At 42.0% G+C, this 12,362-nt stretch overlaps 1 protein-coding gene across 5 annotated transcripts in view; it reads left to right on the forward strand.

The window, feature by feature from the left end:
- The window catches only part of ccser2a (coiled-coil serine-rich protein 2a), a 74,517-nt gene that overhangs the window by 34,128 nt on the left and 28,027 nt on the right, over positions 1 to 12,362 (forward strand). For 4 of the 5 annotated variants that reach the window (XM_029752615.1, XM_029752619.1, XM_029752618.1 and 1 more), the window contains 2 exons: positions 4,349 to 5,675; positions 5,835 to 6,040. In XM_029752615.1, coding sequence (XP_029608475.1) covers positions 4,352 to 5,675; positions 5,835 to 6,040 — 1,530 coding nt within the window. In that variant the 5' untranslated portion in view covers positions 4,349 to 4,351. Of the gene's footprint in view, positions 1 to 4,330; positions 5,676 to 5,834; positions 6,041 to 12,362 lie in introns of those variants that run through there. The other variant, XM_029752616.1, reaches the window with a different exon arrangement.

A 12,362-nucleotide genomic window follows, 5' to 3' on the forward strand; every position in this document is an offset into this window, starting at 1 on the left:
TGACCTGATTTCTAAGAGTGTGTGCGCTCGTGCGAGGCAGATTAGTGAGGCTGCCAGCAACTCTATTCTCTATTACATTACAGTGTCAGTTTGGGCTGGTGATGGCACAGTGTGTGCGTGTGGGAATGTGGGTCAATGTGTAGTGTGAGGTCAGTGTTCCCAGACACACACACACAAACCAGCTTTGTGGATTAATGGCCCAATCTCATCCTTTAGTTTTACATACACTTCTGTAGGTTTTTGGTCCAAAACACAAGTATTTACTCAGCAAGAATAGGAAGTGGCACATCAATGTAAAAGGGCAGGGATGGGCAACTTTTATAGGGTTGCCCCCTACCTTGCAACCAACAATTTTAGCGGCCCTCTTCTTGACAGCAAAGAGGAAAAAATGTAAGTTAATTTCCTGCAAGTGTATAAATTTTGCCTTGGGGCGTAGAGAAAATGTTGCAGTTTTAAAGCAAGTTTGCTACAATTCTAAATCTTTTGCCATGGGGCGGAGAGCAGATTTTGGAATTTTATAACACGTTTTATGCAATTCTACTCATTTTGACATGGGGCAGAGAGAAAAATTTGCAGTTTTACAGCTAACTTCCTGCAATTGTACACATTTTGCCATGGGGTAGAGAATTTTTTTAAATTTCTGAGTGAGAGTAACTAACAAAATCAATGAGGGCCCCAAGGTCAGTGATTTGACCATAATTAATACAAGTGTAGATAGCTAGCCGCTACACTAACTTGCCAAAAGGGGGGCCGCCAGTTGCCCATCACCGGTTTAGGGCGATTCCACGGGAACAGCGTGACACTGAGACTCCGATTTCAAACAAAAACCAATTTTTGCAAAGTTAAAGGTCCAATGCATCCATTTTGTTCTCAATATCAAGTGGTACCGTAGCGCCAAGTCTAGGTCCAAGAGGCTTCTACCCCCAAGCCATAAGACTCCTGAACATCTAATCAAATGGCTACCCAGACTATTTGCATCCCCCCCTCCCTTCTACACTGCTGATACTCTCTGTTATTATCTATGCATAGTCACTTTAATAACTCTACCTACATGTATATATTACCTCAATTACCTCGACTAATCGGTGCCCCCGCACATTGATTGACTCTGTACCGGTACCCCCTTTATATAGCTTCACTATTGCTCTTTTACTGCTGCTCTTCAATTATTTCTTACTTATTTTCTTAAAACTGCATTGTTGGTTAAGGGCTTGTAAGTTAGCGTTTCACAGTAAGGTCTACTACACCTGTTGTATTCGGCGCATGTGACAAATAAAATGTTATTTGATTAAATCATTTCTGGGTAACAATGAAGTGATTGTTTTCAATTAAAATGGTTAAAAATAAACAAAAATAGCTTCTAAGCAAAGAGCAAGACTGTCTGAGAGTGGTCTCAGTGGGGAGGGAAAAACTAAAAACAAGCTGTTATTGACAGAGAGGTTTGGAACGGTCTTTCTTATTAGCCTATTGACTAATTAACCACCTGGTGATGAGGCAAGCCAAAACTCCATCCCTCCAAAGCAGGCAGACATTTAAGGTGGCTCTTTTCAAACAGCTCGTACACTTAAAGGGCATTATCACAATTTCACAGTATTATTCCAACCTAATAGTGTAGAAATATATATAAAACACCGGAAAATCAAGTTTTTCACTGCCTTGGGCCTTTAAACAAGGACTACTTTAACAAATGTCCACTGATGATTTTATAAAATCACATTTACTTGGAGAACAGTGCAGTTGTAAAGTTTGTTAACAGAATGACAGTTTGTGCTGTTACTGTCATCAATTTTGTTACCAAACTTTGCATCTGCACTGTTCTTCAAGTAAATGTGTTTTTGTAAAAATGTCTTTGGAAATTGTTCAAATGAATCCTTGTGCATAGAGTTGCATGTTTTTTTTTTAACTTTGCAATTATTGTTTTTGTTTGACATAAGTTTTTATGTGAAGAATTTGAGTCTCAGTGTCCCTGTTAATGTGGAATTTCCCTTTACCAATAGAGCAGTAGATATCCGTATGTATTACGTTAACTAGCACCCTGTATTCTGTGGTTGTGTATGAATACTATGGAAACACATATTAGTAATCTAGAATGATTTATTTTTGAAGTTGACTACTAGTTATTACAGGCTTGAGACACACAATGGTGTCTCTTTGACAGGCTTCTGACTGGAGTTTGACAAAAGACTGCCCAGACCACCCAGGCTGCATTCATTATTTGAATTGAATGGCTATAACTGAAGGATAATGGAGTTAGGCCTAAACTCACCAACAGCTTACGTCCATCCTCCATTCAGTATTGACTGAGCTGGCCTGAGTCCCAGCCTCAGTGTCCTACTTGGGGTCCTGTCCTGTACTTGGCCAAGCTCTCTTGGCATCTTACCCTCAGGTTCTGATGTCCGCATCTCACATGGCTGCACTGTGGGGTTGGGACTCAGGCCAACACATCCCTCCAAATTCTATTTCCTTCTATTAACACATTTCCTCTTTACCCCATGATGTTCTGATAGTCTTAAGTTGACCAACTAAAACTTCCCTGGAGTTTCCTCTTAAGCCACTATAGTTCCCAGAACTATCTGGAATTTCCCCTTTGGAGGGATTTATCTGATGATGGACAATAAAAAAAATAAAAAAAGATTCCAGTCAGCATGGCCCTTGGATGAGCGACACCGTGTAGCAGTTTATCCATGCTCATGAATTAAATGGACCATACTTGTCCCACTATCCCTGTGTCAGAAAAGCTGGACATGCAAATTCCCCTCCTCCACAACCTTCTGACCTTAAGAGGACCGGCACAAATATCAGCATCAGCAAGGTCTTTACAACAGCCCGTATTATTGTCATTATGAAGTGACCTGCTTTGTGCCTCAGTGTGCGTGTGTGTGTGTGTGTGTGTGTGTGTGTGTGTGTGTGTGTGTGTGTGTGTGTGTGTGTGTGTGTGTGTGTGTGCGCGCGCGTGCGTGCGTGCGTGCGTGCGTGTGTGTGCTGCCTCAATGCAGCCTCTGTTCTGGAGCTGATCCAGATTAGTAGTAATGGGTCTGGGAATGGGGAACCGTTGGATAAGGAAGATGAAGGTTCTTTACCAGGTACTGCAAGAAAAGGAAGCTATACTACATGCAGAACCTAAAACTTCCCCTTCGCTTTGAACCAAATATGATTCACTATTATGCCCTATAGTTCTGTGATATCATAAAGCCTATGGCGCTCGGGTGTTTTTATGATAAGGTAGCTGTGACTCATCAGCTTTGTTAAGTTGGGGGGGGGGGGCAGAGGTCCCATTGAAACACATCTAAAGTGGTAATGAATAGAGAAGACAATGGGGGAAGTCTGCCAAATATCTTTCAAAGTTCATTCTTCATTGTCTGTGGTTTACAAATCTAACACTGTAGATTTAGAGGAAAAGACTGATATTGAAATAGTGAAATAACAGACGGTTGTTTCTGGTACTGTACAGTCCAACAAAGGATTCTGTCTATCAGGGATTGACTCCAGAATGTTTACTCTTTTCAACTTGCATATCTTTGCATAGGAAAAAATAACAATGAGTTAGCTTTGATCTTGTGCAGGACTGCCACGCTTAACACAGAACGCCGCAGGGCCGGAATCCTTGTGTCAATGCCGGTATGTAGTCTAGTCATTGACCCAAATAAATTAGTACTAATCTAGGAATCATGACATCATGTCATTGTCTGTCTCACTGCTACAACATACTGTATATATACTGAACAAAAATATAAACGCAACATGTAAAGTGTTGGTCCCATGTTTCATGAGCTGAAATAAAAAATCTCCTACATTTTCCACATGCACAAAAAGCTTATTTCTCCAAAGTGTTGTGCACAAATTTGTTTACATCCCTATTAGTGAGCATTTCTCATTTACCAATATAATCTACTAGACAGGTGTGGTATATCAAGTAGCTGATTAAATAGCATGATCATTACACAGGTGCACCTTGTGCTAGGGACAATAAAAGGTCACTTTAAAATGTGCAGTTTTGTCATACAACACAATGCCACAGATGTCTCAAGTTTTGAGGGAGAGTGAAATTGGCATGCTGACCAACCGGCCAACCGGCCTCACAACTGCAGACTACGTGTAACCACGCCAGCCAAGGACCGCCACATCCACGCATGCATGAAAGTATGAATTTGCAACAGAAATGTAATTTTGATATCTCTCTCTCTCTCTCTGTCTCTCTCTCTCTCTCTCTCTCTCTCTCTCTGTCTCTCTCTGTCTCTCTCTCTCTCACACACACACACACACACACACACACACACACACACACACACACACACACACACACACACACACACACACACACACACACACACACACACTGTGCTGGCAGCTGATGGAAGAGAAGACACCTATCAAGCTTGCCATGGTGTCCAGACTGCCTAAGTTCGGGGTCCGCCCCACCGCGGGGGTCACCAGCCCCCTGCCCAATGGAACCACCCCTTCACCCCAAGACAGCAAGACCACCCCCCCAGCAAGACCCAATGGGGTGGTCCGTGCCTCCTCCTTCTCTCTAAAATGGAGGAAAGACGGTGGCAGTACTCCAACCACCCCTACTAGCCTTGAAGATGATGCATGCCCAAAGGAGGGAGGGGACAAGCCCAAGACTCAGCACTCCACATGGGGGAGGGAGATCAAGAAACCCTCCCCATCCACCCCTAAGAGGGTCAGGAGGTCTGGTTCGTCTGAGTCATCTACTTCCAGCCCCAGGGCCATCCCCCGCCAAGCCGCAAAGACCAGCCCCAAGGCAGGGCCCAGACAGGGGCAGAGCACCTCCTTCAGTGGAGGCCCCAAACTAGGCCAAAATGGAGCTACTGATTTCACAGGACAGTCAGGCTCAGGGCTGGTGAGGCCACGGGCCAGCTCCAGCTCCCCGCGCAGCAGCTCTAGAGATAGCCTGTCCCAGTCCAGCGACAGCCTCAAGTCCCTCACACTGGACAACATGGTGCGCTCGCAGAGTTTCACCCACTTCAAGCAGATCCCGTCCCCGACCAACTTGCCCATGGCACGCTCTTTCTCCTTTAACCGGGCAGTGGAGCTGGCCAAGCCTCTGGCCAACACCCAGCTACAACCACCCAGGACCAACCACATCAGACCCCACCAGCTGTCCAATGGGAGGCAGGGCCTGGGGATGGGCCTCGGCCTGGGGACAGGGCTGGGGGGGCTTCAGTATCCTAGGAGCCTCTCTTCAGCCGGCTCCCCCTCCACAACCCCTAGTGCCCTGAAAAAAACTCTTCTCCCCAACTGTGTTCTGAACAAGCCTTCTGCTCTGGGCTATAGACTGACACGGCCTGGCCAGGTCAAGCAGCAGAAACCCCTGTTTACAGGGAGGGTGAAGGGGGAGGTCAGGGCTGGAGGAGTGGGGGACGGGGATAGGGCAGAGTCACCCCCCCTCACCCTCACTCCAGACCCCCTTAGTGACAGCGACAGGACCTCAGGAGGGCAGCTCAGGGGGACAGGGGAGGGGCTAGAGGACATGTCTCTCTCCTCAGCCTCATCGCTCTCTCGAGGAGACACCAGCGAGGAGTTCTTGGATGACTTTAATAACCTGGCTGATGGGGATGTCCCAGACAACAGGACGAGAGGTAGTACTGCCACTCAGACCCGCCTGCGGAGCTTCCTGAATGAGACCATGGACTGGAATGAGATGAGCCTCTCAGGTAAGCGAAAAAAATAAGATTTCAGCAGGTATTTGTTACTACTAGTTGCCATGATTAACCACTCTAGAGCTTTGGTAACACTGCTTCAGTCCCGTCATTCCTGACAGTCAGTAAAATGTACAGTATGAACTGTTTGGCCTGTTTGTGTCCCCTGTGCAGGGCGGAAGGAGGAAGTTGGGGTGAGGACAGCCCTTGACATCCTGCCCCCAGAGAGGGGAGACTTCCTTCAGGGCTCGTCTCTGGAGCTGTCCCCCTCTAACAGCTCGGGGGGCACCTACATGTGGGACGAGGAGGATCTGGAGCCCCTGGGACCCAGAACACACCCATGTGAGAGCTATGACGACTCAGACCGCCTCAACAGCATGGTGAGTCAACGCTTGGTTTGCCCCAGGGTACCAAATTCATACACACGGAAACACCCATATTTACCTGGCTGGTCAGATACAGTCAGAACATAGAGAGGGTCAGGAGAATATTTAGTCCTTGTTTAGAAAAACGGACTGTTTTATTGTCCGCGATTGCCTTGTCTTCCGCTTAGCATACACTTGATTTAGTATCACTGACTAGTAATGACATACTGTAATTTCTGTATGATGCACAGTACAGTACAAAGTTAATTCATCAGATTGACTAGTGTTGGTATTCACCAGAGGCCTGATAGTGTGTACCTTTGACCCTATTATGTCAGTCCAGTCCTCCCAGCAAGAGCTACCTGCTTTATTCTATCAATTGATCCCGCTGCTAAAAATTCAGTTAAATTAGATACTTAATTAGGGATTAGGAGAACAAAGACTCAGGTCAGAAAGGGAATGTGAATGTCAAGGCTGCCAGCCACCCACTCCCAACCAAGGTCTCCCTCCCTCGGGGTTCCCAGATTCCGGAATGTCTGCATAGCTCCTTACAAGCCACATATGATCTCCTGGAGATAATCGAACCGTTTCTTTCTGTTTTCCTCTCTGTGTTCCGGTGCCATTGGCTCTGGAATGTTTAACGAGCTTAATGACAGGGATTTAAAACAGTTAATCAGCTTAGTCTTTTCTTCCCTTCCTCTGGGGTTTACCATTACATGAAAACACAGAGCTGTTGACCGAACAGTGGTGCATAGACAACTGAGACAGTGTGTATTGGGGAGAGAGCTGGGGATGCCAACTGTTCTGAGTGGGTGTGAGTGACTCTCTCTAATATATAATAATACTATTTAGCAGACGCTTTTATCCAAACGACTTTAAGTCATGCGTGCGGCTTCGGGAATCGAACCCACAATCCAACTGAGCCATAAATCATTGTACTGATACAATGACAATGACATTCATGTATCTGGTAAGCCTAGTAGAATAAGGTCCATCTAACATACTGTGTCCTAATTGTTTGGCCTATTAGGTCAAAGCACCCTTGAGATGTGCTGCATTTGTTTGGAACACGTGATTTAGAGCAAACACAGCAAAGTAAAGCATGTATGTAGGGTGACACCATGTGGCCAAAGCCATTTGTTACACCGATAAAGAAGTTTCGATTGGAGTAGAACAGGGGACTCTCTAATAACATATTGTACGGAATACATTTGTACTGTAGTGAAGCCGTCTCTAGAGTAATGCAAGGTCTCTTTCATGATCATGTGAAACGTCAATTGCTATGGAAATGCTGGGATGTGTTTTTCAATGATGTTAAAGGTAATTATGATGCAACTATGATGGTGATACGATATGGATTACAATTATCATCATGAATATTAAGGCTATATGCACTACATGTTACACACATAGACACTCAACCATGCAAATTGGCGGAGTTATTATTTATTTGGACAGCACACATTACTCTTATACAGACATCGTACGCACTCTCACTAAATCACATCAAATATCATACACATCAACCTACTCAGATTTACTTCACACATAATATCTTGTCTCAATTTTCTAACATCTGTGGCATTGGCTCACAGGCAAACAGGCAAGGGAATAAAAAAGATATTGCTAGACCCTATTTCTTAATTTTGACCGTCATAATACCTCTGATGGAAGTACAAGTACTAATTATGGTCAATTTAGACTGAGAATAGTATCTAGTTATGGTAAGGGGTGATATAAGTATAGTCAGTTATAAGTGTAACGGTTTAGCAGATTATAAAAGAAGATCAGTCTTTACATGGCTAAAAGAAAAGGAATATAACATATACTGTTTACAGGAAACTCAGTCTACATCTTTAGATGAAGTTGCGTGGAAAAAGGAATGTGGTGGTGTGATGATATTAATTAACAAAAATGTTGATCTGAATGTGCAAATAGTCAGGAATGATTCGCAAGAAAGGTGGCTCTTTTTGAATATGAAAGTGGACGAAAAAGAGATTTGGCTCATTAATCTATATGGTCCAAATCAGGATGATCCATACTTTTTCGAAAACATTTATACCAATTTATTGAACTTACAGGCAACAAATGATCAAATCATTATGTTAGGAGACTGTAACACAGTGTTAAGTACCTCAATGGACCGTAAAGGTAATCACTCTACAAACTATCATCACCGTGCCCTTAAGGAAATCACAAATATTATGGACACATTAGAAATAGTGGATATTTGGAGACTAAAAAACCCCGACCTAGTGAGATATACATGGAGGAGACTTAATCAAGCTATTCGTCTTGACTACTTTCTTGACTCTTTCTCTCTTGCATCAAAGGTTAAAAAAGTTTTAATAGGAGACAGAATGCGATCGGATCATCATTTAATTGGCATTCACATAACTCTTATAGATTTTCCATGAGTATGGAGATATTGGAAATTGTATCGAAGTTTACTGGAGGACAACCTATTTTTAACTAAGACAAAATAATTTATAACTGAATTTTTCCAGTATAGTATAGGTTTAGCAAATCCCCTTATTGTTTGGGTTACCTTCAAATGTACCTTCAGAGGTCATTCAATTCAATATTCATCAATAATAAAAAAGCAGTTTCTGTCTAAAGAGACAAGACTAACTAATAGTACAGGTAGATAGCAATAAAAATGACACTACAGAGACAGAAAATAAGTTAGATGAAAAACAAAAATAACTTGAGGAACTTATTCAAGAACGATCTAATGTAATCTATTACAAAAATAAATCAAACTGGAAGGAATATGGAGAAAAATGCACAAAATGCTTCCTGAATCTCCAGTACAGGAACGCTAACAAATAGAATTTGGAGAAACTCGTTACTGAGTCATCTATAATTCTCCGAATGATATTTTAAAAGAGGAAGCTAATTATTTTAGGCAGATGTTCTCTTTTCCTCCCCATCCTATCCCACCGAAGGAAGATTACGGTAAGGAATTCTTTCCAAATAATATAAAAAATGGAAAACAAATGTACAGAAAAATCAGTGCGAAGGCCAAATTACAGAGGAATAACTTTTTGAGGCTATTAAATCCTTTCAGTCTGGAAAAACCCCAGGGCTTGATGGCATACCGGTAGAGGTATATCAAGCCTTTTTTGATATACTAAAAGCTCCATTGTTAGATTGGTTTAACTACTCCTATAGAAATGGTAGTCTGTCAGGTACTCAGCAGGAAGGTCTGATTTATCTATTATTAAAACAAGACCCAGATGGCAAATATAAAGACCCAGTCTATCTAAGAAACTGGAGACCCCTTACACTTCAACGTTGTGATGCGAAATGCATAGCACTCAGAATTAAAAAGGTTTTACCAGGTATTGTTCATACTGATCAGACAGGTTTTTTACATGGAAGATACATCGAAGATAATATACGACTACTAGAAATAATAGAACGTCATGAAACATCTAAGAGGCCAGGCCTTGTATTTATAGCGGATTTTGAAAAGGCATTTGATAAAGTAAGACTGGATTTTATTTATAAATGCCTGGATTTTTTCAATTTCGGTGATTCTCTTATAAAATGGGTAAAATAATGTATAGCAGCTCCAGGTGTAAAATAGTAAATGATGGCTACTTCTCAGAGAGTTTTGAATTGTCAAGAGGAGTTAAACAAGGGTCACCATACCTATTCTTTATGGCCATCGAAATGCTAGCCATTAAAATCAGATCCAATAACCACATTAGAGGATTAGAAATCCAAGGTTTAAAAACAAAGGTGTCCAAGTATGCCGATAACTCAAGTTTTATATTAAGTCCGCAAGCTAGATCACTGCAATGTCTCATTGAAGATCTAGATACATTTTCTGGACTCTCTGGACTAAAACCTAATTATGATAAGTGTACAATATTACGTATTGGATCTTTAAAAAATACAACTTTTACATTACCCTGCAGTTTACCTATAAAATGGGCTGATGGTGAAGTAGACATACTTGGTATTCATATCACAAAAGATATAAGTAAGCTCTCCACAATGGATTTCAATAGAAAACTTGTAAAAATAGACAAGATCCTGCAACCATGGAGAGGTAAATACATGTATATTTATGGAAATATTGCCCTGATTAACTCCTTAGTCATATCTCAGTTTACTCACATATGGCGCTGCCTACTCCTAATGATTCGTTTTTCAAATTATATAAGCAAAAATATTTAGCTTGATCTGGGACACTAAACCAGACAAAATAAAGCTTGCCTATCTATACAATGAATATGAATTGGGTGGGTTGAGATTATTTAAATATAAAAGCACTAAACCTCTCTAAAAGCTTCACTTATTCAAAAGTTTTACTTGAATCCTAAATGGTTCTCAAGTAGATTGCTAAGAAAAGCTCACCCATTGTTTAACAATTGCCTTTTTGCCTTTGTGCAGATTGCCATGCGAAAATGATACTTTTTTAAAAGTATCTCACTTTTTCAAACAAGCATTGCAGAGCTGGCTACAATTTCAATTTCATCCCCATGAAAAGATAGAACAAATATTATGGCTGAACTCAAATGTGCTGGTTGATAAAATACCTGTATTTATGGGAAAGGTGTTTGAAAAGGGTATTTTGTTCTTAAATGATATTGTAAATTGGAATGGTAGAGTTATGTCGTTCATGGAGTTATCAGAATTGTACGGGAAGATTCAAGACTTCGTGCTTTTCAGCTAAAATTATTATATAAAATTCTTGCCACCAACAAAATGTTGAATATTTGGGACATAAAATCATTGAAGCTCTGCAGATTTTGTTGTGAGGATACAGAATCAATAGACCATTTATTCTGGTGTTGCCCTCAGGTTTCTGTTTCTGGTCTCAGGTTCAGGAATGGCCCTAAAATTGACCCTAGAAATAGTACTGTTAGGAGATCTGGAGAGACCGGGTCAGTCAATTACTAATACTCTAAGTAAATGTATTTATCTTCAACTCGCAATCTGTGGATTAAATTCGATAGATTGAAATTGTACTTTAAACATCACAGCATAGTTGAAAGATATATGTTGTGTAGAAATCCGAAGAGGGTGGCCAGCAGAGACAGGTGGGATGGGCTGAGGGAAGCTGAAGGTTGGGATGTGGAATTGGAGACAGGTGGGACTGGAGTTGCTGTGCGGGAGATAGAATGATGGTCAAAGATAAAAGTAAAAAATAAAGTCAAAATAAAACATAATAAAAAGTATGTTTGAATGACACCTGATGAGCAGTGTTTTTACAGCTAATGCCGGTTTGCCTGAGGCTGATGCCGTGCAGGTGTTTGTACACACTCTCATTCAAATAAATGCACACAAGAACACACACATACATGTAATAGTGCCAGACATGCACACAAACATATACAGTTGGCATTGCTGTTATGAATTTAGTTGCCCTTGATGTCCTTTGTTTTTTATAGATTTTTTTGTTGCTGTTTTCTTTCTTTCTTTTTTTGCATTGTTGTTTGCTGTTTTCTTCTGTCTTTTTATGTTTTATATTTAGTTCATTCTCTTGGTTGTTGGTGCATTGGGGGATTCTTGGGGGTGAAGAATGAAATGAATTGTATTTAAAAACATATATATATTCTGGGGGGGGGTGGGAGGGGTCTTGAATGGTTGAGGGACAGCTATTGGGGAACTGTGGGGGATCTTGGAGGGTTAGGGTTCATGTTTTTTGGCCTGGTAGGAGATCTGTCAACGTGCCCTTGAGCAGGGCATTGACCCTGGATGCTTTTGTGTATCGCTCTGAATGGGAGTCTATTGGATGACTGGTATGGTGTAGTTGTTGAGCGGCTTCACTGCAAGTATATTGTATGTTTTGGATATTCCATTGTTTTTTTTTTTTTATAAAAAAAAAGTTAATAAGGACCCTGGGACTAAACACCTCCCTCTGCAACTGGATCCTGGACTTCCTGATGGGCCGCATCCAGGTGGTAAGAGTAGGCAACAACACATCCGCCACGCTGATCCTCAACACTGGGGCCCCTCTGGGGTACGTGCTTAGTCCCCTCCTGTACTCCCTGTTCACCCATGACTGCGGGGCCAAGCACGACTCCAACACCATCATTAAGTTTGCTGATGACACAACAGAGGTAGAGGCCTGATCACCGACAACGATGAGACAGCCTATAGGGAGGAGGTCAGAGACCTGGCCGTGTGGTGCCAGGACAACAACCTCTCCCTCAATGTGAGCAAGACAAAGGAGCTGATTGTGGACTATAGGAAAAGGAGGGCTGAACAGGCCCCCATTAACATCGACAGTGCTGAAGTGGAGCAGGTCGAGAGTTTCAAGTTCCTTGGTATCCACATCACCAACTGACTATCATGGTCCAAACACACCAAGGCAGTTGTG

The sequence above is a fragment of the Salmo trutta genome, chromosome 5 (assembly GCF_901001165.1).
Source record: "Salmo trutta chromosome 5, fSalTru1.1, whole genome shotgun sequence".
In the NCBI taxonomy this organism is placed as follows: Eukaryota; Metazoa; Chordata; class Actinopteri; order Salmoniformes; family Salmonidae; genus Salmo; species Salmo trutta.